This window comes from Urocitellus parryii, chromosome 2 (genome assembly GCF_045843805.1).
Source record: "Urocitellus parryii isolate mUroPar1 chromosome 2, mUroPar1.hap1, whole genome shotgun sequence".
Classification (NCBI taxonomy): Eukaryota; Metazoa; Chordata; class Mammalia; order Rodentia; family Sciuridae; genus Urocitellus; species Urocitellus parryii.
In genome coordinates this window covers 92,589,454-92,613,858 of record NC_135532.1, presented here as the reverse complement: position 1 = coordinate 92,613,858, position 24,405 = coordinate 92,589,454, and the positions used below count along the sequence as shown (strand labels likewise).

The 24,405-nt window shown below is 43.7% G+C and overlaps 1 protein-coding gene across 2 annotated transcripts in view; it reads left to right on the top strand.

Moving 5' to 3' along the window:
• Traip (TRAF interacting protein) overlaps positions 1–16,990 on the top strand; it is a 30,260-nt gene extending 13,270 nt beyond the window's left edge. Inside the window, exons 2-15 of one of the 2 annotated variants that reach the window (XM_077793344.1) lie at positions 280–337; positions 1,534–1,569; positions 3,463–3,502; positions 4,092–4,219; positions 5,444–5,538; positions 6,029–6,142; positions 7,025–7,112; positions 7,563–7,652; positions 8,524–8,612; positions 14,449–14,604; positions 15,596–15,644; positions 15,909–16,058; positions 16,163–16,213; positions 16,423–16,990. In XM_077793344.1, the coding sequence (XP_077649470.1) occupies positions 280–337; positions 1,534–1,569; positions 3,463–3,502; positions 4,092–4,219; positions 5,444–5,538; positions 6,029–6,142; positions 7,025–7,112; positions 7,563–7,652; positions 8,524–8,612; positions 14,449–14,604; positions 15,596–15,644; positions 15,909–16,058; positions 16,163–16,213; positions 16,423–16,545 (1,267 nt within the window). In that variant the 3' untranslated portion in view covers positions 16,546–16,990. Of the gene's footprint in view, positions 1–279; positions 338–1,485; positions 1,570–3,462; positions 3,503–4,091; positions 4,220–5,443; positions 5,539–6,028; positions 6,143–7,024; positions 7,113–7,562; positions 7,653–8,523; positions 8,613–14,448; positions 14,605–15,595; positions 15,645–15,908; positions 16,059–16,162; positions 16,214–16,422 lie in introns of both variants that reach the window. The other variant, XM_026384008.2, reaches the window with a different exon arrangement.
• Positions 16,991–24,405: the final 7,415 nt, after the last annotated feature.

Sequence of the window (24,405 nt, the reverse complement as noted above, 5' to 3'; positions counted from 1 at the left end):
AGTCCCTATCTATGATAGATTCTGGGCTTTGATTGTCACTCTATCCCAGTCAAGGCCCAGAAGGTTGGTAGAACAGCTTCAGGCTAATACTACAGGGCCAGAAATGGCCAGTTGGTCTGAGTGCCAAGTACCAGTTAGGCCTGTGGGAAGTGCTGTGAGCAACTATTGTCATGTCCTCCTGTGTGGGCAGGCATTGGGGTGATTTGATCTGGTGGCTGCCTGACCCTTATCCCCAGCCATACCAGGGCTCACTGATCTGTTGTTCTACTTTCATTCCAGCCTAATTCAGTGGTTTGAGACAGCACCAAATCGGACTTGCCCACAATGCCGAATCCAGGTGAGAATATGGGGATGGGCCCACCTCAACTGGACCTAGTCTTCTTGCCAGGAAGCAAGAATGTAGAAAGATTTCTAAAACCAAATAGTAATTATGACCCTTTATCACCCTCCTGGTTTGGGCAAGTTGAGTCTCATGTATGCCCTTGCGTTGCTCTGGGATCTATTGTACACCCACAGGGAGTTGACTTGTCACTTGGCCCGGTCCTTTTTTTTTTTTTAAATATTTCCTGGACACTATTTTTTTTCTGAGCCCGTCTTCACCTGGATATATGTGGCTCTTTTTCTGTCTTTATTTTTTATTTTTTTAATATTTATTTTTTAGTTTTTTTTTCGGCGGACACAACATCTTTGTTTTGTATGTGGTGCTGAGGATCGAACCCCAGGCCGCATGCATGCCAGGCGAGCCTGCTACCACTTGAGCCACATCCCAGCCCTCTTTTTCTGTCTTTAGAAAATGCTCCAGCACCTAGAGTTGAATGCCTTTTGAGCACTCATTGTGAGTGTTGGGAGTCTCCCTGAGAACTCCCTGGGCCTTTCAGACATGGCGGCGGGAAAATTGCCAGTGGGCAGCTAAGAACTCCCCGGGCCTTTCAGATAAGGAGCCCCTAATTCAACATGGCGGCAGGCAAGTTGCCAGTGGGCAGATAACAAGTTGTTTTGAGAATTTTCTAATTAGTCCTCCCGTCTTCTGTGATCGTGAACAGTTCGTACCCCCCATGAATCTTATGCAGGGCGGATGTGCGTGCACCGTAGGTGATGACCTGACCTTTACTATGATTGACTCCGGGAGCTTCCTGGTTTAAGATAACTGACTCTCACTTTCTATATAAGCTAGCACCAGCTTGCAATAAGGTGCTTCATCTTTGTCACTGCTATCTGTGTGTGTGCATTTTAATCTCTGACGATGAACCTTGGCCTTTCAGTGTGTGTTTGTAGTGATATGACTTCAGCAACCAAACAAGTCCTATCTTGGGGTACCTGTAGGAATGAAGGGGTCTTCTAAATTCAAAACATTTACTTTGAAAAGTTAGGTCCGGAAACAGACCTGTTATACATATTAGGCAGGCAGTTGGATTCATGTACAAATTTTTATCCTTGCCCATGACCCAGCAAGAAATTCATACTCTATCTTGTTTTCCCATCCAGGTTGGCAAAAGAACCATTATCAATAAGCTCTTCTTTGACCTTGCCCAGGAGGAGGAGAGTGTCTTGGATGCAGAATTCTTAAAGGTATCCAGAATGTGTCTCATTCCACTGAACTCCAATTTCTGTGGGAGTTCACTTTCTACTCCTACACAGGGAAGGTTCCTAGAGTATAGAGATAGGGTTATGGAGGAAAGACTGGTAGAGATTTCTAGGCAGAGGCAAGTAGAGCAGAGGGTAAATGATGATGAGACACGGTCATCAGAGAAATATACTGTAAAGGGTAATGGGGCCTCTTGATTGGAAGACCTCCTCTTTGGATTTCAGTGCAATTCTGACCAAAGGATAGAGTGACTCTCTCAAGGTTCTCTTACCTTATGAAGGGCCTGTAGCCTTCCTGCCTTCCACTTTGCTACTGGTTAGTTAGTGACAGATTAGGAAATTCTTTGACTTCCCAGTCAGGAAAGATGTATGGGTCCACTATTTCCTACTTTGCATGTGCCTCAAAATTGCCTAGGGAACTTGGTATAGAGTCAGATGCCTGGGTCTTCCCTGGACCAGTAATAGAGGGCAAAGCCCCTGGAATCAAGATTTTCAGCCCAACTGGAAACACATACTACAGCGGGGGCTAAGCAGGTTCCTTCCAATACTTATACCGTTTCTGCCCAAAATCTAAAATTTAGCTGTCTTAGGGTATCAGGAGGCTGGATTGGCAGAAAACTCCTGAGGAAGTCAGATTGAGCTTCACATTTGATTGCTGGACCCTGAGGGTTAATTTGCTGGATATTTGTCAGATCAGAGTTCATTTGACGATGGGCCCCAGGTGTTATGATGTCCTTGGAACTCACTGTGCTGGGAGTGTAGACCTTTTATGTTTTGAACCAGTATATTCAACTGCTCCCAGTTTTAAGTGGTGTCCTCTGTGATAAAGGCAACAAAAGCAGCTTTATTTCTTTCCATATTTCAAAGCCAGTTCTATGAAACAGGGAAGCAGCACCTTAAGTAGTTTGGAAAGGGGTTAGAAAACTTCCTGGGTAGTGGTGCAGCAGCCTTGGGTTGGTGTCCCTTCTCAGGAAGACCCTTCATGTTCTTCCCTACCCCCTATTTCTATTCCCACCTCTTCAGCTTACACCGACCAACCCAGCAACCAGAAGCTTCTGGCCCTAGAGTCCTGCCTAAAGGAAGGTTTGCCTGGGATTCCATCTAACTACAACCATGGACCCTTGACCAAGCATTTAAGTCCTGTAAAACCTTGATTTTCCTGATTATGGTTCCTCCATAACCAGGATTGCCCATAAGGGTGTTGAATTCTCTGGACTTCCAAATAAGAGCTGCATGTACTTCTGCCCAGCCTCTCTATACTGCTACTGTGGCTCTGGAACATATGCAAGCTATTGAGGAGTTCACTTGACCCTCTCAATCTAGCAATGCAAAGCTGTCCTGCCTTACTGATTCCTCTTAGATTCTACAGCTGAAATGTTTGTATTACACAAAGTCACCTTAGAGCTTTCAAGGAGGTAGCCTGTAAAGCAGGCAGGACACAGGGTAGAGAGAACTAGCGGTGGCCCAAGGTCTTTGGCCATTCCTGTTCTGGGTCCCTGGTGAGTGCAACTGATACTCAAGAGAGTGTGAGGCTAGTACAGGGTCAGGGAAGTGATGGAAATGTGTGCTGTTGAGACTGATCTGTGGACTTAGCTTTACTTCCTTTGCATCTATTCTAACTCTTTCTCTGTTCTGAGGCCCTGCTTCTGGGATTAGTTTTCTCCATCTTAGCTATGGTTTAAAAGGCACACAGAGATTAAGCAATGCTTATCTCTCAATTGTTAGCTTAGCTTGGGCCTTGAGGTATACCAGGGTCCATGCTTTCCTGGACCTACAGTCCTCGTTGTCTGAACCTGAGGCTCCCGCAGCCATATGGGAGGCCATCTGGACACCAGCTGTGATGCATTCCTGTTGTTTATTGTGGTTATTATTTTTCAGAATGAACTGGACAATATCAGAGCCCAGCTTTCCCAGAAAGGTGAGTTTTCAAGAGACAGACGCCCTGGAAAGCTCCTGATTTAGATACTGGAGGGAGGGGCTCTAGAAGGACGGCCTCAAACCTTCTGGCAGAACCAAAGGCTCTCTCTGCTTTATATGGTCAAGAGTATTGCTGGCTCTTGTGACTGGCAGAAAAGGAGGTGAATGAAGCTATATGCTTAGACCAGGTGCGCCTCTTCTCTTCGTCTAAGAATTCTAGCCCAGGACCCAGGCTGGGGAATGGGAGGCTACCTGATGGGACAGAATATCTCTAGGAGAAGGCTCAGATGCTGTATTTGTCAGTAACCTACTTGAGTTCTGGAATAATAAATTAACCATACCCAAGGGATGGGAAAACAGTGAAATCTTCCCAGTAGTTGTAGCAAAAAGAAGGCTTATTTCCTAGATGAAGGCTCTGGGGCTCAGTTTGCCTGATTTGGTGCATGCCAGAGAGAGACAAGGGCAACCAATTTTTTGGCTTGAGCCTTGTTCTTACCTGACTCAGGGATGAAGTACAGGAGCTTAAGGGCCCAGGTTCTCATTCTGATTAATGGATGGGACTCTCCCTCTACCCTCCACTTCTATTCCAGAAAAAGAGAAACGGGACAGCCAGGTTATTATCGACACTCTGCGAGACACTCTGGAAGAGCGCAACACCACTGTGGAATCTCTGCAAAAGGCCTTAGGCAAGGCTGAGATGCTATGCTCTACACTCAAAGTAGGTCCCCAGGTTCTGTGGGCAGAGTTGGTGGGAAGGTAGACCTCTAGTCAGGCTTATTATCCTGGGCTTATATTCTGGTTCTGCCTCAGTCATTACTTGGTTTGCGCAATTCATAAAATATAGGCAAATCACTTCTTCCCAGGCCTTCCTATACTGTATCCATCCAGGCCGTAAGAAAAAAGTCATATGAGTGTGCTTATGGATTTTGTACTAGGTAATTTGAAGAAGTGAAGCCTTCCAAATACTTCACAGAAGAGGCTCAAGTAAGACCTCAGTGAGGCTAGGCTGTGTCTCCAAAAGTGACTCACACTCCACTGGTGAGCCAGCCTGAAGAACCTTCCATTAGCACTCCAGTCCTTGATGGGGCTGCTCTCTGGAGCCAGATCAAACAGCATCCCAGGGAGGAGCAGGGGCCTTTGAAGTCAGCTGTGCTGAGCTGACCAGGCAGATCAAAGCCTATAGAGCAAGCAGCCTAGGCCCAGATGAATTTTGTATCAGCCTAGGTTGGTGAGCCTCTTGCTCTCCAAGGGACATGAGGCGATTGATCTGAACCCACAATTGATATTCTGGCCTTGTAGGCAGGAGCAGTCTTTGTTGGATGACGTTTGAAAGGGAATGGGAGCCATCCGTGTGAACAGACAAGGCCCCAGGATATTTGGTTTCTCTATTCCTGCTTGGGAGATGGCTAGATCACATGGCCTGGCCAGTAGGAGGGAACAAACTAGCACCTAGCTGCAGAGCTGAAGTTTGTCATAGCACTCCCAGGTCAGAGATAGAATGGTCTCATGCTGAGGGCAGTCTAGCCAGCTGCTGCTGACTCAGCTGTCCTATTATGCTCTAGTCCATGGGTTTGGATGTTGCTGGTGAGGCCTGAGTTTATGCTCAAAATTTCTTTTAGCTATCTGTACAATATGCACTATGAGACCTAGACCACAGGATTTTGTCTGCCCACAGTTATCCTATATATGCTGACATTAGATTATGACTGTAATAAGACAAACCTCAGGAGGAACCAGGCAGGGAGGTGAAGAAACAGCGGGCCTAGGGCCTCTTAGCAGAAAAAGCATAGACCAGAGTGGGACACACTTAACCTCTGGGATTTTGGGGGCATATGGTTATCAGCATTTTCAAAAGATAAGATCAGATAGTTTTAGAGCAGAGTTCTCCAGTGACTTTAGCCATGGCTCCCAAGCACCATGTTTGGGTTTGATTGCTCTTCAGAAGCAGATGAAGTTCTTGGAGCAGCAACAAGATGAGACTAAACAAGCACGGGAGGAAGCCCGCCGACTCAGGAGCAAGATGAAGACCATGGAGCAGTGAGTTTAGAGCTGGTGCCTGTATGTGTCCTTATACCCAGGGCCTCCAGATGGTATAGCTCTTAGGACTGCAGCAGGGAGTAAGTTGGGTCACCTCTATGGCTCAAATCCCCATAGGACATGGAGGGCTCAGGTCAGCTACATATGGACACAAATCTTTCTTGGCCTCTGTGGACTCTTCTGATTTCCATAGGAGCACTTGCCATACTCCTTCCTGTCCTGAGCCTATGGCCAGATGACCTGGCAGATTTTTCCCTTTAGTAACCTCTCTATAGGAAATCCCTGACCTTGAGGGCTTCTGTCAGCACCTCTTGCTCTGCAGCATCCCTAGAGCTGTGCTCAGCTCTGCTATATAGCCTTTCCTTGGGCACACCCACCTGCTAAAGCATCCTAGCAGCCCAGGCTATTGCCATAGCAACAGCAGCCTAGGAAGGCAGACTAAGCATCAGCCTCCAGATTTCAAATGCTGTGGGCTGTGTGTGTTTTTCAGGATTGAGATCCTACTCCAGAGTCAGCGGCCTGAGGTGGAGGAAATGATTCGAGACATGGGTGTGGGACAATCAGCGGTGGAGCAACTGGCTGTGTATTGTGTGTCTCTCAAGAAGTGCGTACTTTGGCCCCTTTCATTGAGCTCAGGAGCTAGGCCATGGATCCCCAGCCATGCCTCTGCTGCCTGTCTCTTGTAAAGCAGATGGAGTTAAGTGGCAAGCTCTGGAGCCATCCTGCCTTGGTTTGAACCTTGACTCTACCTGTCACCAGCTGAGTAGCCTGGAGCCAGTTTCTTGGCTTCTTGAACCCTCACCTTTCTATGTGAAGATAGTGATAGACATGCCTCAGAGAATCATTGAGAAGAGTATGAATTTTAAGTGATGTTTGTTTGTTTTTTGATACTGAGGATTGAACCCAGGGGGACTTAACCCAGGCAGTTTTTTAACTCGAGATCCTCCTCCCTCAGCCTCCCAAACTGCTAAGATTACAGGTGTGTGCCACCATGCCTGGCTTTAGTGTTGTTTTTAAGGAGTTGACATTAGCTCTCTGAGCTGTACGCCCTCTTGTGATATCTGGAGTCTGTTTCCCATCAGTACTATTACTGACCCTGCATGTCTTGGATCAGAAACTTTGCCCCTGTTCGTCATGATGGTGGTATGAGGTTGGTGGGAGGGAGGGAGCTTGGCTAACAGGCACAAAAACAAAATGCCTTCTGTAGGGACCAAGTGGTATAGAGGGCCCCCTAGTGAGGCCAGAGCTCCCTGCAACCCTCTCAAGTTACAAATACCTTCAGGCCAGACAGGGAACAGTGTCACCAGACTCCTTGCATTTTGTGCAGGACCCTCCACAGGGCCACCTGGCCCCTGCTGGACTCAGGTGTCAGAGGAAGAATGAGAATGAACTGAGGGGTTGGGTAAGGACTTCTGTTAGGTTGGTGCTGTGACTCTTAAGTAGCAGAGTGTTCATTCTGGTATCTCTTTCCATCATCACTTCACAGAGAGTATGAGAATCTAAAAGAAGCTCGGAAGGCCTCGGGGGAGTTGGCTGACAAGCTGAGGAAGGACTTGGTCTCCTCCAAAAGCAAGGTAACTGAGCAGAGTGCAAGGAACTCTTTTTTTGCTTGTTCATGCTTGCTCAAGACTCCTGAGCCAGGCTATCTGGCCTGACAGCATGGCTAACTCAATGAGGCTGGTGAATGGCTTCAAGAAACTGGGCACTGACTTTCTGTGGCTTTGTGTACAAACCCCAAATGTGATAGCTTCAGAGACCTGTTTTTTTACACTCATACCTAGAGTGGAAGGGCTCCTGGGACTGCTGCTTTCACTTCTGGCATAGTGCATCCACAGAATGCACTGTGTAGAGAGCAGCCTTTGCTGCTAGGCATCTCCACACATGCATCACCAGATAGATGTCTGGGGTCTCTTCCCATATCTCCAGTTTCTTCTGGACCCTAAGCGACCCTAACTATGACAGGTGGGGGGCAAGGCATATCGCCTCCACTTGGTTTGTCCTTTACTCCCTATACCTTCTTGTAGTTGCAGACAGTCTACTCTGAATTGGATCAGGCCAAGTTGGAGCTGAGAGCAGCCCAAAAGGACTTACAGAATGCTGAAAAGGAAATCACGGTGGGACATTCCTGGCCTATTGAGAATGAGGGATGGTTTATGTGTCCTTCAAGAGCAAGGTTGGGAGGGGAGAGAAGGGTGGGAAGGAGATATGGGAGTAGGAAAGATAGTAGACTGAATCAGATATTATTACCCTATGTGCATATATAATTACACAACTCATAAAATTGTATATCATGTACAACCAGAAGAATGAGAAGTTATACTCCATTTATGTGTGATGTGTCAAAATGCATTCTACTGGGCTGGGGCTATGGCTCAATGGAAGAGTGGTTGCTCAGCATGTGTGAGGCACTGGGTTCAATCCTTAGCACAACATAAAAATAAATAAAATAAAGGCATTCTGCCCATCTACAACTGCAAAAAAAAATTAAGGGGCTGGGGTTGTGGCTCAACGGTAGAGCACTTGCCTTGCACATGTGAGGCACTAAGTTCTATCCTCATCTTCTCATAAAATAAAATAAATATATGTTTTTTAAAAAAAAATTTAAATGTATAACTAATTAGAACAAATTACAAAAAAAAAAAAAAGAGCAAGGCTAGACTTTTTTCTTCCCAAGAACCTGTACATCAGTCAGTGGTGATGGTTCTGAGCTCCCTGCATCCTCCTGGATCAGGCAGTGGGTCAGGGTATACACCTTGATGGTCTATACCCTGGGCCTCTTGGGCAGAGGTCAGATGGCACAATGGGTCTTTCCTCATAATCCTTCTTCTCTGAGACTGTTAATTACCAGAAGAGAGACTTTACCAGAGAGGGTTTCTAAAGCCTGGTGTTTTGAGTTTCAGGCCTTTCCCTATTCCCAATGCCCTTTATGCATGCTGCTTATTCTTTGCCTTATCTCCTCTCACATTCTTCTCTTTCTTTCCCAAGAGCCTGAAAAAGAAGCTAATGATGTTGCAGGAAACCTTGAACCTGCCACCAGTGGCCAGTGAGACTGTCAACCGTCTGGTTTTAGAGAGGTTTGTTGACCCCCTGGGGTGGTGCAGAGATCACAAGCTAAGAGAATGCCCTGAGAAGGGTCTTCACTCTTCATGGCTTTGGTAGGATGTGTGGATCTGCAGTTTGTGGATCTCCTGCCCTGGGAGCCAGCCAAGATTTAGCAGGAAAGCAGTTTGAGACAAATTTTGTGCTCTAAAAGGAGAGGCCAGGGAATGCCAGAGAGAACTTAGTCAGAGAATGAGCAGGAGCACTGACTGTCTTGAGGCACCCTGTTTATGGACTGATTCTCTACATGTGTCTGTCTGCCCCAAATTCTGAAGCAAACTTGAAACCACTCTGAAATAATCTCCCTCTGGTTCCAGGAACGTGTGCTTTAAAGCTGCCAGCAGAGGGAGCAAAGAGATAGAGGGATTGGCATCCCTGCCGGTTTCCCCTGAGTGTTTCACAGAAATAGGAGAGCATTTTCAGGTCTATTTCCTGCCTGAAAGAGGGCTCTATCCAGGGAGCCAGACGGAATACTTCTGTCAGTGACCCAATGTTTTATTTGAGCCACTTTTCACTGTTCTTTGGTGAAATATTCCCTCTGCCAATCAGTTGATAGTACCTTCCTGTTTACTAGCCTGTATGGTGCTTTCTGACCCCTTGCTTTGCACTATTCTCCATGTGAAGCTTATGACCCATCTTGTTGCTCCTCCTGTCTGTGTAGCATGTTAGCCCCAAAGATGTTTCCCTGAAATAATCCTGGACATAATTCCCCTTGCTGCATGCCCAAACCCTGCCCAGATGTGCCTTGAGACACTCATGAATCTTAGTGGGTCTTTATGCTGCAGTGGGTCTTTAGGCTTTAGCCAAATCACAATGTCAACAATAGTAGGACATGTTTTCCCTCCTGCCTCTGTGCTTTTGCTTCATTCAACTAATGAGTTAGCTGCCCTGAACAGACTGCCTTAGTTTCCTTAGCTTACTCTCCTATGCCAGGTAGCACTTCTTCACATGCTATGCCAGCTGCCAAGGACCACAGAGATGCTAGAGTCATACTCAGTGTGTACTACATATCTCTGAGTAGACCAAGATCCACTTTTTTAAAAAAACATTTTTTATTTTTTGAAAGTAGTTGGAAACAATACCTTTATTTTATTTATTTATTTTTATGTGGTACTGAGGATTGAACCCAGGGCCTCACATGTGCTAGACGAGCACTCTACCACCGAGCCACAATCCCAGCCCTCAAGATCCACTTCTTCTTCTTCTTCTTCTTCTTTTTTTTTTTTTAAAGTATGGTCCCAGCTGGTACCCTTTTTTTTTTTTTTTTTTTTAATATTTTTATGTGGTGTTGAGGATCGAACCCAGTGCTCAGCACATGCCAGGCGAGTGCTCTACCTCTTGATCCACATCCCCAGCCCCCAAGATCCACTTCTTAATCTGTGTCCCTCATCACCAATTTTCTTACATTCATACCCCATCCCATAGTACATGATATGCTTCTACATAGGAGAGTGAATGCACAGGCCAGTTTTCTCTGTTCTTGTACTTCAAATCTTCAGTCTTATTCTCCCTTTCTTATTTCAGTCTATCTAGAGCCAAAGTTGCTTACCTACCTGTCACCCTCCATTTGGATTGGACCCAGAAAGGGTTGTTGGGAGTATGATAGGCACATGAATTGCCATGAGGTCCAGCATGGATTTGGTTTTGACAAACTGGGCTATTTCTGGTCTTTTCTTCCTATATTATCCTCAGTCATTGACCATGTCTCCTTAGATGCCCCAGAGAACACAAGGGTCCCATCAGGAGCTTAGCAGGTTTAGTATACACCCTCAGAAACCATGTGATATGGATAAACCTTTGGAACCAAAGCCACCTCAAGGCAGTGGATATAAAACCCTCCCCTAGTATATCACTAACAGCTGGCAAGTTCCTCTCTAGCTTCAATTCTATAGGCCTCAAGGTGTTTCCATGCACTTGCCTTTTGTGTCTGGCATTCATAACAAGAGAAAAGTGCACAGTCTGCCTCTAGATACTTAAGGACTTTGTATACCTGCTTTTTTATACTTTGTTTACCACCCCAAGCTGCTATGAGGCCTGGACTCCTGTAACATATCCTTACTGAGTGCCTTCTAAAACCTTCTCTGTCTTCTTGGAGCTTGTGTTCCTATGGAATAGATAAGCTGGGAGTTTTGATGGTTTAAGTCCAAAAGCTACCAGCTCCACACTACATAAGCAGAATCTAGTCTGGAGCTCCCAAATAGAGATGAATCTCCCTTACTCTGAGTAAGCTTCATAGACAGTTCTTTTCTCCCTTGCCTTTCTTTCTTTTTCTTTCTTTCTTTTTTTTTTTTTTTTTTTTTTTTTTTTTAACTTTTATGTGGTGCCAGGGATTGAACTCAGTGCCTCACGCATACTAGGCAAGTGCTCTACCACTGATCCATAACCCTGGCCTCTCCCTTGCCTTTCAAATCCACAGGACACTCCATTTGCCAGGCCTAAATCGGTACAAAGCTGGGCTGGGCTTTCCATCAGGCTGCATGCAGAATGACTTAATTTTCTATTTTCTCCAGTATTTTTCTAGGCATAAAAATTAGGGAATGGGCTAGGGATATAGCTTAGTTGGTAGGGCTTGCCTTGCATGCACAACGCCTTGTATCCAGCACCACAAAAAAAAAAAAAAAAAAAAGTTGGGGGCGGGGTAGAAGCAGGTTGGTTGCATTTAGCATTAGCCCTTCTTTTAACTTGGCACAATCTACTCTAAATCCAGGGTCCCCTCCTAGGGCCCCAAGCTCTCACAAGTAGTAGTTGACCCCTCAGTAGCAGCTTTGTCCTATTTTCTTTTTGTTCTAATGCTAAAACCCTCATAACTATAAGGGACCTCAAAGACCCTGCCTTTGCCTTCTCCCCTTGACAGCTGACATGATGCTGTTGCTCTGGAAGAAGTCTAAAGTTTTATAATATATGACAATGTATAGACACATTCTTATCCAGCCTTTTGAAGCAAAAGTAATTTAGGCACAGAGGATGGCAAGGGTAAAGGCCTGAAGCATGACTGAGCTGGGTATGCTTGGAGGAGAGGGGTTGGTGGCAAGGGTGCCAGGTTTCTTTTTTTTTAGTTTTATATAGACACAATATCTTTATATATTTTTATGTCGTGCTGAGGATCGAACCTAGTGCCTCACACATGGAAGGCAAGTGCTCTACCACTGAGCCCCAGCCCAGGGTGCCAGATTTCTCTGGGGCTTTGCAAATCAGCTTTATGTTACAGGTTTTTTTTTTTTTTTTTGTATGTTTGTTTGTTTAGGTGGTAGTAGGGATTAAAGTTAGTGCACTATAGCATTAAGCTATACTCTTCAGTCCTTTTTTTTTTATTATTTATTTTGAAAAAGGGTCTTGCGAAGTAACTGGCCTCAAAGTTGTAGTCTTTCTGCCTTTGTCCCCCAAGTAACTGGGATTACAGGGGTATACCACCATGTTCAATCTTTACCAATATTTTTATTATAAAGTATACATAATATAAAATTTACCTATAAACTATTATTAAGTGTGATTCTGTGGCATTAAGTACATTCACCATTGCTATACAACCATTACTACCATCTATCTCCAGAACTTTTTCAACTTCCCAAATTGATATATTGTACTCATTAAACAAATTCCCCATTTGTCTCTATCAGCTTCTGCAACTGCCATTTTACTCTATCAATTCTACCTCACATAAGTGGAATCATGTAATATCCTTTTGTGGCTGGCTTATTTCACTCAACATGTCTTCAGGGTTCATCCTACTGTAGCATGTATTAGAATCTCCTTCCTTTTTTAGGTTGAATAGATAATTCTATTTTAAATTTGCAAGCATTCTTTCTTGCTGAGTACATCTTTTGTAATATGTGCTATTTTTGTTTTATGCTTTCACATTTGCTGTTTATCTCAGAGTCGGTGTTTGTACATCATGGCCTTTCTTTTGGGCTTTCCTCCTATGCTCAGTAGTCCTTGGCTGCCTATGGCCCTCTGATTAGGAAGTAATAGAAATAATTCCTGAGAGCCCAGCCTAGGTGGGAGTTTGGAGGGGGGTGGATTATGCCATGAGCCAGCCTCATGGTGAGTCTTAGTTGAATCCAAGATGCACAAGGCTTTACTGTTAGGTCAGTATTGACTGACCTAGGTTACCGTGCATGGATGTTCATGGATGTTTGTTTGGGGTCTTGGGGAAAGCATCTTTCATTTATTGACTCAAGTTAGCTGCCTGGCTGCCTAGTGTTCTGCCAGTGGGACCAAGCTTACACCTTCTACTAATGCCCCAGTTTTCAGGCCTGCTTAATGCTTCATAGCCCCCTCCTTGTGAATTCTGGCTGTTATGTCATTCTCCTATCCTCTTGACCATGCACAGTCTCCCAGAATTTTATGGAAGTCTCTAGGTGCTAATGATGGTTGCCCATTCCATTTGTTGTAGTAGGGCTATCCTTTGCTCCTGTCATTTTAGGATGTCCTTAGGAGACAGCTACCTCTCCAACTACAGAGAGGATGTTAAGAAGACCGCTCATGGACCTAAAAGGCTCCTGACCTCTAGGCTAGAGAGAGCTAGGGAGGCTTTCATATAGTGTAGGACTATCAGGAGCCATGAGTTTATGGAGGAAATATTAACTGACCCTGTACCACACAGGTAATGGATCTTCCCAGGGCCTTGGCTATGGTTTGGAAAAGGGGCTGCAAGTATCCTACTTATTTCTTAAGTTCTGTGGCATGAAGCTGTATAAGTTGGCCATGGGTGAATGTCCCAGTGAGTGATGGTATCACCCAGGAGGGCCTCATACCAGGGCCTCAGCTAGTAAAGGAGGGGCTACTGAGCTGGAGAGCCCTGCCAGATCTGGATGGGCTAGGAAAATATATTGGCTGTAGTTTTCTAAGAGAAATCCCACCACTACCACACCAATTATAAAGGTAAAATTATATAAATTGAAAATTCAAATTGTAATGCATTCCACTGTTGTGTATTTAAAAAAATAAAATCAATTTTAAAAAAAGGAATAGAGGGCTGGGGATGTGGCTCAAGCGGTAGCGCGCTCGCCTGGCATGCGTGCAGCCTGGGTTCGATCCTCAGCACCACATACCAACAAAGATGTTGTGTCCGCCAAGAACTAAAAAATAAATATTTAAAAAAAAATTTCTCTCTCTCTCTCTCTCTCTCTCTCTCTCTCTCTCTCTCTCTCTCTCTCCTTTCTCACTCTTTCTTTAAAAAAAAAAGGAATAAAAAGAAAATTCAGAAAATATGAAGTTATCACAGAGGCCGTTACTGTTGATTTGTGGTACATTTCCTTCCCATCTTTTTTCTGTTCAAGGTGGTGGTAGGGTGGATATGTGTGCCAAATCATGTGATCGCGTTGCACTAAACATAGAATTTGGTATTGCTTTTTAAACTTAACATATTTTTCCCATTTATTAAAAGTACTTTCTAGAAGTACTTTCATGCCTGCATAATATTTAAGGTCTGGAAGTGCCAGCCCCCTAGGGTACCATTTGCTGTGATAAATAGCAACATCGTCGGGAACTGGGAAGCATTGCCCTCTACATCAGTCAGTGATGTCTCTGACTGGCTGTTTGTACTGCATTCTGAGGCTGCATAGTAAAAGGGCAATGGACTGTTTATTCATTTGGGTTTTGCCTGCTTCTGTCTTCCATACCTTCACCAGTCCCAAGGCTATGTGAAGAACTGAGCCAAGTTGTTTGTTTTGTAGAGTTTAGGGCTTGGGGGTGATCCTGAGTCAGGAGTGGGTTCCAGGCATTTGGATTTGAATTGTCTGATGCTTAAGGGGCTGTGGTCCTCTGGGCTGCTACTGTGGTCCCAAGTAACTAGATTATCTCTGCTTTCAGCCCAGCTCCTGTGGAGATGCTAAACCTGAAGCTCCGCCGGCCATCATTCGGTGATGATGTTGACCTCGATGCTTCCTTCAATGTGGATACCCCCCAAACCCAGCCCTCCAACTCCCAGCATGGCCACTCCAAAAGGCTATGCCTTGAGAAGGCACAGTGAGTGGTAGTCCCTGGCAGTGTACATGACTTGGAGAAAGAACTGAGACATCTCTTCAGATCTTGCCCTGATAGCTCTGAATGGCTGATGGCACAGTGGGGCTGCCTATGCTTTGCTATGGCTTTGGTTCCAGCCACCTTTTCTTCCCTGGCCTGAGCACTCACTGTGCAAAGCCCTTTTCTTGCTCATCTTGTTAATCCTTATCATCATCCTTCAAGGTAAAGTATTGGAATATGAATTAGAGAGGATGCAGGGGTCCCAGAAAGGCAGGTCTGGACTGGTGGAGTTGGGGTGAGTGCTCCCAATAACTCCCAATGCCTGCCTACCAGACTCTTGAGCAAAAGATTCTCAACTTCCTCTTCCATTGTGTGCATTTAAGGCTTGAGATGAGACCATCTAAAACTATGAGGTCCAGGACCCCATGCCCCAAGGGAGTAGTCTAGAGGGGCAGGCATGAAGAGCTGTGTGAAGCCATGTTCTATTCTGCCCCAGACTCTTTCTGCACAGATTCTTTAGGGAATCTCTTCTGAAAGAACTTCATGGGCTATCTTACTGAAGGTTTTTCTGAAAGGCTAACTTGTGAAGGGTCTCATGGAAGTAATGCCCCCATCTCTGGGAAGATAGGAATAGGCCTGATTACAAGCTTTCCGCCTATATAAGGGCATGACTAGACTTCCTCCCTGAGTGGTGAATTGGTTGGGCTCCACAGCTTCATGTAGAGCTTGGAATATGGTGAGGTGCCCAAGTACTTGGGAAACATTGGAATGAATTCACAATATTGGGACAGGTCCAATCTACCTTGACTCTGCCTCTTTTGTCTGTTCAGTTGTTCATAGACCTGCACTTGGGGTGGAGACCACTGAGGTACCTCACCCAGAACACAGCCTAACAGCAGCTGTGCTACATGGTAACTTCTTTTAGGGGCATATGCTGAGCTTGGTCCTCATGTTTTGCTAACCTGCCCCCTGCCTTCATGTCTCACTCTTGTAGCTCTCCTGTTCAGGACATTCTCAAGAAGATGCCCAGAGTTCCCAAGCAGGTAAGGGCTTCCCAAACGAAGTATGGGATTCACTACTTATCAGGGATGGGTATACAAGCTGAACTTCTGGAAAAACAGTCTTATCAGAGCTTTCTCTCCTGGCCTAGCACTGAGACACTTCAGAGTCATCATTGGGACCCTACTCATTATCCTCTCTGCCTCCTGTTGAGGTGTCAGAGGATCTCAATCTTATCTACCACCACTACCCTCCCTCCTTTGCTGCCATCTGGCTCTTTAAATCTGGCTCTGGGGTTTCCCCTGCAGAAGTCTCAGCTCTCTTTGGGTGGCCAGCACTGTGCAAGAGAGCCAGATGAGGACCTGGCTGGTGCCTTCCCTGTCTTTATCCGGAATGCTGTTCTAGGCCAGAAACAGCCAAAGAGGGCCATAGCAGAGTCCTGTCGCAGCACAGACGTGGTAAGTTTGAAGTGGTTGGTACCAGTTGCCTTAGGGTTGGGGCAAGATTTAGCCAGCCTCTTAGCCCATTAGAATATCCTACTCATCTCTTCTTTCTGCCCTAGGTAAGAACAGGTTTTGATGGCCTTGGAGGCCGGACAAAATTCATACAGCCTGTATCCTTGTTCTGTAGCAATGGGCTATGCTAAGCTATAGAGCTCATACTATGTCTCACCTGTACCCCCAGACTACCAGTGTCTGTCGCTTCAGGTGTGCAAAGCTGAGCCTTGCTCAGTGTAGCAGGACTGCCTACCATCAGATCTGAGCTTTTCCTGCCCTGCATTCCAGTCCCTTTTCCAGGCCTCTTCCTTGACATCTCCTCCAGACTAACACAGCCATGATTCGCCCACTGCCTGTTAAGCCCAAGACGAAGGCTAAGCAGAGAGTGAGGGTGAGGACTATAAACCCTTCCTCCCAGGCCAAGTTGGATACCTTCCTGTGGCAATGAGAACAGTGAATCTGAGGAGTGGCCAGACATGCCTTCAACTAGAAGATTGGCCAGCAGTGTTTAGAGGGATGGCCCCTCTTCCAGGACAAGCCCTGGGCAGAAAGCAGATGAATGGTAGAGTGACAGAGATTGTGCACTTCCTTTGTCCATCTTGCCCTGTTCTGTCATGTAGAGCTGACACTACCAGCTTACCGTTTCCATCAGCAAGTGCCTGCTCCTGGTTGCAGCCTCTTGTTTAGAGCCACAATCTAATGTGGCCAGGTTCTTTCTGGTCCTGGAAACCAGGATCACTTGTTGACTGTATGCATAAAAGTGCTTGAGATTTTCTCAGCCTGAGTCTGAGCTTCTGCCTGCCTCCCTCACTGCTGGGCATGGCCTGATCCCGACATGGCCTGGTCCAAGCACGGTGGGGGGTAGGGAATGGGGAATGATGGAGTGGGGAGGACAGGGAAAGATTTCCATGTAAAATAAAAAATAATTTTTTTCTGGCTCTCGGAATATAAATTTACACCTGGAAAAACTGGCATAGTTTTCTAAAGCAGGAACATCTTTTAGCCACCGACCCAGCCATTTCATTCCTGGGTATGTGCCTTCTAAAGGGCACAGAGAGACTATAGCAAAATGAGATCACTGCAGCTTTGTCCACATTCTGTAACTTGGGAAAAGCCCAAAAGCCATAAGTTAGAACATGAATGGGTAAACCAAAGTCTGTCCCTAAAGGGAACTCAAAACAAGCACAACAAATAACTGGTGACCAAATTGCTAACCTTTGGGTCATTCAAGGACTTTTTTTTTTTTTTGTACTGGGAATTGAATTGAGGGGCACTCAACCACTGAGCCACGTCCCCAGCCCTATTTTGTATTTTATTGAGAGACAGGGTCTCACTAAGTTGCTTAATACCTTGTTTTTGCTGAGGCTGGCTTTGAACTCACAATCTTCCTGCCTCTGGAGCTGCTGGAATTACAGGCATGCGCCACTGTGCCTGGCATTCGAGGACATTTCTTTCTTTTATATAAATATATATATATATATATATATATATATATATATATTTTTTTTTTTTAGTTGTAGTTAGAAACAGTATTTTATTTATTTGTTTTTATGTGGTGCTGAGGATCAAACCCAGTGCCTCGCACATGCTAGGTGAGCGCTTTACGGCTGAGTCACACCCCCAGCCCCCAAGGGCATTTTCTGTAGTGGCCCTAGCCTGGCTGAGGCCCTGTTCTGGGTGAGGCCCCCTAAACTTCCTTCTCCCACTATTACCTCAGCAGCTTGACACCAAATCTGAAGGAGCATGAGGCTTTATGGAGGGATGTGTGATGCCCTTGATTTTTGGGTGTTGGACATGTCTGGGACTGACATGAGCCAGGAATTTTAGGGAGGGGAAGTGCAGCATCTTGTTGAAAAGAGTAGAGGCTGGCTACTAGCACCCTTTTTACCTACTGAGTGATCTTAGAATTAACTAGCCTTCTGTGCTCAGTTTAATCTATAAGGTTGGGATAACAGTGCCAACTATTGGGGATCTGATGAGTCAGGAAATAGAATAAATGTGTGTGTGTATATATGTTTTGGTACTAGGGATTGAACCCACGGGGGCCTAACCACTAAGCCACATTCCCAGCATGCCCCCACCCCCACCCCCACCCCCGCCCTTTTTGAGATAGGGTCTTTCTAAGTTGCTTAGGGCCTTGCTAAATTGCCGAGGCTGGCTCTGAACTTATGATCATCCTGCCTCAGTCTCCTGTGCCACTGGGATTATAAGAGTACACCACTGCACCTGGCTAGATTAAGTATTTATAATAACTAAATGAAATAAGTCAGATAAAAAAGAACAACTACTTGGGGCTGGGATTGTGGCTCAGCAGTAGAGCACTCATCTAGGATGTGCAAAGCCCTGGGTTCGATCCTCACCACCACATAACAATAAATAAAAAAAGAATTTTGTGTTTGGGCTGGGGATGTGGCTCAAGCAGTAGCGCGCTTGCCTGGCATGCGTGCGGCCCGGGTTTGATCCTCAGCACCACATATAAACAAAGATGCTGTGTCCGCTGAAAAACTAAAACTAAATAAATATTAAAAAATTCTCCCCCCCACCAAAAAAAAAAAAAGAATTGTGTCCAACCAGAAGTAAAGAAAAACAACAACTACTACTGTATGATTCCACTTATATGAAGTAGTTAGAATAGGTAAGTTTATAGAGACAGAAATAAAATAGAGGCTGCCAGGAGCTAAAAGGAAGGGAAATACTGCTTAATGATCAGAGTTTCTATTTGGGATGATGAAAAATAGGCATAATGGTTACCTCCCTCCCCGCCAAAAAAAGACTTGTGAAAGACCTAAACACATGAAAAGACATCTGTATTTGTGAGTTAGTTAGCAGTATTAAGATGGCAATACTCCCCCAAAGCAATCTACATATTCAATATAATTCTTTTTTTTTTTTTTCAAAGAGAGAGAGAGAGAATTTTAATTTTTTTTTTTAGCTTTCGGCGGACACAACAATTTTGTTTGTATGTGGTGCTGAGGATCGAACCCAGGCCGCATGCATGCCAGGAGAGCGCACTACCACTTGAGCCACATCCCCAGCCCTCAATATAATTCTTTTTTTTTTTTTTTATATTTATTTTTTAGTTCTCGGCGGACACAACATCTTTGTTGGTATGTGGTGCTGAGGATCGAACCCGGGCCGCACGCATGCCAGGCGAGCGCACTACCGCTTGAGCCACATCCCCAGCCCCCTCAATATAATTCTTATCAAAATTTCAATGGCTTTGTTTTACAGAAATGGAAAAGCTGATCTTCAAATTCATATGAATTAAAAGAGGTCCTAAATAGCCAAGAGGATTTTAAAAAGAAAAGTATCTTCCCAAATTAATAAACTTACTACATCCACACATGGCAGTCACACACCTGTAATCCCAGCTATTTGAGGCTAAGGAAGGAGGATCACAAATTGTGAGGCTAGCCTCAACAATTTAGCAAGATCGTGTCTCAAAACAAAAGATTTTTAAAAGGGCCAGATGTAGCTCAGTGTTAGAATGCCCTTGGGTTCAATCCCCAATACTAGAAGAAAAAAAAAATACTATAAAGCTCTAGTAATCCAAACACTATGGAATGAAATCATATATAGCAGTGGAGTCAGAAGCTCTAGGGGTCAGTCCTTTGATGAAAGCAACCATTGAGCTGGAAAAAAGCAATTGTATCCAACTATCCCAGAACTCTAGACTCTGATCAAACATTTAACAACGGGGTACTGGGTGAAGTGACAGAATGCTATTCTTTGTAAGAGTGTGAGTCAAGCAGCTACCATCTCCATTCCTCAGCTCTACCATGGTTGTGGGATAGCAGTCCTAGTTCCTAAAGCAACTGGCTGATACTAGGCAGGCAGGGGAGACCTTATCTTTTCAAAATTTGGGTTGTGCACTTTGGTGGGCCTGGTAGTACCCTGAGATGTTATCTTAGTTTTCCTGTCTGCCCCTGCCCTCCATATCTCAGAATTTTGCCAGTTCCTTTTTTTTTTTTTTTTTTTGGTAAGTCTTTGTTAGGTCACTAGTTGACTGCAGTGATATCATGAACTTCAGTGACCACACACAACAAGAAGAACAAAAATAGTTTGTAGGGGCTGGTTTGTACCTCAGCGGTGGAGCTCTTGCCTTTGCATGTGTGAGGCACTGGGTTTGATTCTCAGCACCACATATAAATAAATAAATAAAGGTCTATTGACAATTAAAAATATATATATATATATATATTTTTTTAATAGTTTGTAGAAGTCACAGATGGCTCTAGCCCTTAACAAGAAACATTTAGCAATCTGAGGGGAAAGAAAAATATAATTTCCAGAGTTAACACAGTATAATACTCAGAATATCCAGTTCTTTTTTTTTTCCTTCATGATCGATAAGCCACTATTCAGAATAACAAAAAGTTATAATGTATATGATGAAACAGGAATGTACAGTCCATTCACAAGAAAAAAAAAAAGTTTAACCAAAACTATCCTTGACAAAAGGGTAAAATAAAATATCTGAAGTGAAAAATACATTAGAGTCACAAAAGGTAGTTGCTTTCTTATATACTGCAGCAAACAATGGGAATTTGAACTTAAAAGTAATACCATTATGCTCAACTATTTCAACAGAGGGATGGATTACTGGAACTTTATAGTCCTTCATTTGTCTTGGCATGACTTTCAAACAACACAACCTTAAACAATCAATGGGTCAAAGAAGAAATTATAGAATACCTTCAGATGAATGAAAATAATACACCAAAATTTGTAGCATGCAATAAAAGATGTGCTTAGAGAGAAAATTATAGCTATAAAACCTTAAATTAAAAGAAAGATCTTGGGCTGGAGCTATAGCTCAGTAGTAGAGCACTTGCCTGGCATGTGGGAGGTACTGGGTTCGATCCTTATCACCACATAAAAATAAATAAATAAAGGTATTGTGTCCATCTACAACTAAAAATATTTTTTAAAAAAATCTGGTTGGGCATGGGAGCACACGCCTGTAATCCCAGCAGCTCAGAAGTCTGAGGCAGGAGGATTACAAATTCAAAACCATCCTCAGCAATGGCAAGGTGCTAAACTCAGTGAGACTCTGTCTTTAAATAAAATACAAAATAGGGCTGAGGATGTGGCTTAGTGGTCAAGTGCCCCTGAATTCAATCCCTGGTACTTCCCAAAATAAAATAACTAGCATTGAATAAGAGTTCAGCATTTGGTGTTGTCAATGTTTTGGATTTAAGCAATTGTAATAGGTATATTACAATTACAAATGAATAAATCTGAATAGAAGTTTAACTAGTAAGTGTATTGAATCAGTAATCAAGTCTCCCAAAAAAGAAAGTCCAGGACTACATGACTTCATTCTATCATACATTTTAAAAAGAATACCATTCTGTTCAAACTCTTCCAAAAACTCAAGAAAACACTTCTAAACCAATTTTATGAGGCAACATTGCCCCAACAGCAAGATCAGAAAACTGTAAGCCAATATGCCTTCAAAATATGAATACAGAAATCCTCAACAAAATATTAGCAACTAAATCCAGTAGCACATGAAGATTTTACACCAAGACCAAGAGGATTCTATCAGAATTCAAAGGTTGGGGGCTGGGGATGTGGCTCAAGCGGTAGCGCGCTTGCCTGGCATGCGTGTGGCCTCAGCACCACATACCAACAAAGATGTTGTGTCCGCCGAGAACTAAAAAATAAATATTAAAAATTCTCTCTCTCTCCTCTCTCACTCTCTCTTTAAAAAAAAAAAGAATTCAAAGGTGTTTCAACATAAGAAAAAAAGTGTCATTAGTAAAATAAAGGAAAAATAGAATCATCTCAACTGACACAGAAAGGCATTTGACAAGTTCAACACCATTTCATGGTTAAAAATTATATATATATTAAGAATTGGAAGAGGAATTCTGAATTTGGAAAAGTCAAATTGGAAAAACCCATAACTAACATCATATGTGATGCTAAAAAACTGAAACCTTTTCCCTAAGATCAAGAAATCAAGAATAAGGAGCCAGCTATGGTGATGCACACCTGTAATCCAACTAATTCAGGAGACTGTGGCAGAAGGATTGCAAACTTAAAGCAGCCTCAGCAACTTAGCGAGGTCCTAAACAACTTAGTAAGACCCTACAAAAATAAATAAATAAGAAGGGCTGGGGATGTAGCTCAGTTGAATGGCTCTTGGATTCAATCCCCAGTACCCCCACAAAAAAATCCAATCTTCCAATCTATTTGAATTGGAGAAACAATAGTAATATTATATCTATTTGCATATGATATAATCTTAAATGTAGAAAAACCCTAAAGAAAGTCACAGAAAAAAGTTAAGTGTTAATGAATTTAGCAAAGTTGCAGTATACAAAATTAACAATTCTGTTGCATTGGGCTGGGGTTGTGGCTTGATGGTAGAGCGCTTGCCTAACATGCATAAGGCACTGAGTTTTATCTCCATCACCACATTAAAAAAACTAAATAAAATAAAGGTATAAAAATATCCAGTTGCATTTTTATAGACTAATGAAAGATCTGAAAGGAAATTCAGGAATCCATTTACATTAGCATCAAAAAGAATGAAATATTTTGTCATGAATTTAACCAAAAAAGTGACTTTTATACAGTATACAAAGACTGAAAACTCCAAAACACTACTGAAAAAAAGTTAAAGAGAAAAAAAAATTGGAAAGATATCACATGTGCATGAATCTGAAGACTTAATTGCCAGGTTTCTGTTCTCACAACTAAAAGGCTCAGGGGTCACTCCAGTTAAACTGGGCTGTGCAAAATAACCACACAAGAGACACAAATACCTTTTTGTTTGGGGTTGCTGTGACGGCTCCTCTGACCTTAAGGGTCCGCAGGAAGAGACAGAGCGAGAACATGCTGACCCCTTTTATTGAGGAGAAGCTAGTCAAATGAGGCAAAGGGTCAGGTTTCAGGGGGCTGAATCTATCTTCATGATGTCCACTGTCAGCAGGTTGACTGACACCTGGGTAGGCCACACTCAAGAGCACAGTAAGAGATGGGGACACACACCACGCACTTCCAAGGAAGATTCTATCCTAAACAGGGCAAGAGATTATATTACAAAGGAACAGGTGAGCATAGCTTCACCCATGGGGCTATAGCAAGACACACCCATGCACAAGACACAGACCCTCAAACCCAAGAAGGGTGGGGAAAGCCCTGCCACATTTCTGTGACTGAGCGCCTCAGCACCCAGCCGGGGAGTGTGACCCACTCACGTTCAAGGTTGGTCTCACTTAATATTTAGATGATTATAAGAAAAAGTGATCTATAGACAGAATGTAATCACTATCAAAACCAATGTTGTTTTAAAATTTTTCCACTTAAAAAAAAATTATTTGGGCTGGGGATGTGGCTCAAGCGGTAGCGCACTCGCCTGGCATGCGTATGGCCCGGGTTCGATTCTCAGCACCACATACAAACAAAGATGTTGTGTCCGCCAAAACCTAAAAAAATAAATATTAAAAACTCTCTCTCTCTCAAAAAAAAAAATATTTTGGGCTGGGGATGTGGCTCAAGCGGTAGCGCGCTCGCCTGGCATGCGTGCGGCCCAGGTTCAATCCTCAGCACCACTTACAAAGATGTTGTGTCTGCCGAAAACTAAAAAATAAATATTAAAAATTCATTCTCGCTCTCTCTCTCTGTCTCTCTCTCTCTTAAAAAAAAATGTTCAGGGCTTATGGGCCACATCACATCTTTGAAAAAAAAAAAGAAACAAATGCTGAAATACAGATGTAATAATAAAAACAAAGAATGATCACAGCAGCATTATTTATAGTGGACAAGAGGTGAAAACTACTCAAATGTTCATCTACAGATGAATGGACAAACATTATGTGATATACAGATGCAATGGAATATTATCCAGCCATGAAAAGAAATGAAATACTGATATAGGGTACAACTTGGATGAACCTAAAAAAATTATGCTAAATGAAGGGAAGCAGACATAAAAAGTTATATTTTGGGGGGAGGGTACTGGACGATTTAACCCAGGACAATTTAACTCAGGTACCACTGAGCTACATCCCTAGCCCTGTTTTTGTTTTTTTTAAGTTGTCAGTAAACCTTTTATTTATTTATTTATTTGTTTATATGTGGTGCTAAGAATTGAACCCAGGGCCTCACACATGCTAGGCAAGTGCTCGACCACTAAGCTACAACCCTAGCCCTCCCTAGCCCTTTTTATTTTTCTATTTATTTATTTATTTATTTTGGTACCAGGGACGGAACCCAGAGGTGCTTAACCACTGAGTCACACCCTCAGCCCTTTTTATTTTGTTATTTTTGAGACAGGGTCTCACTAAGTTGCTTA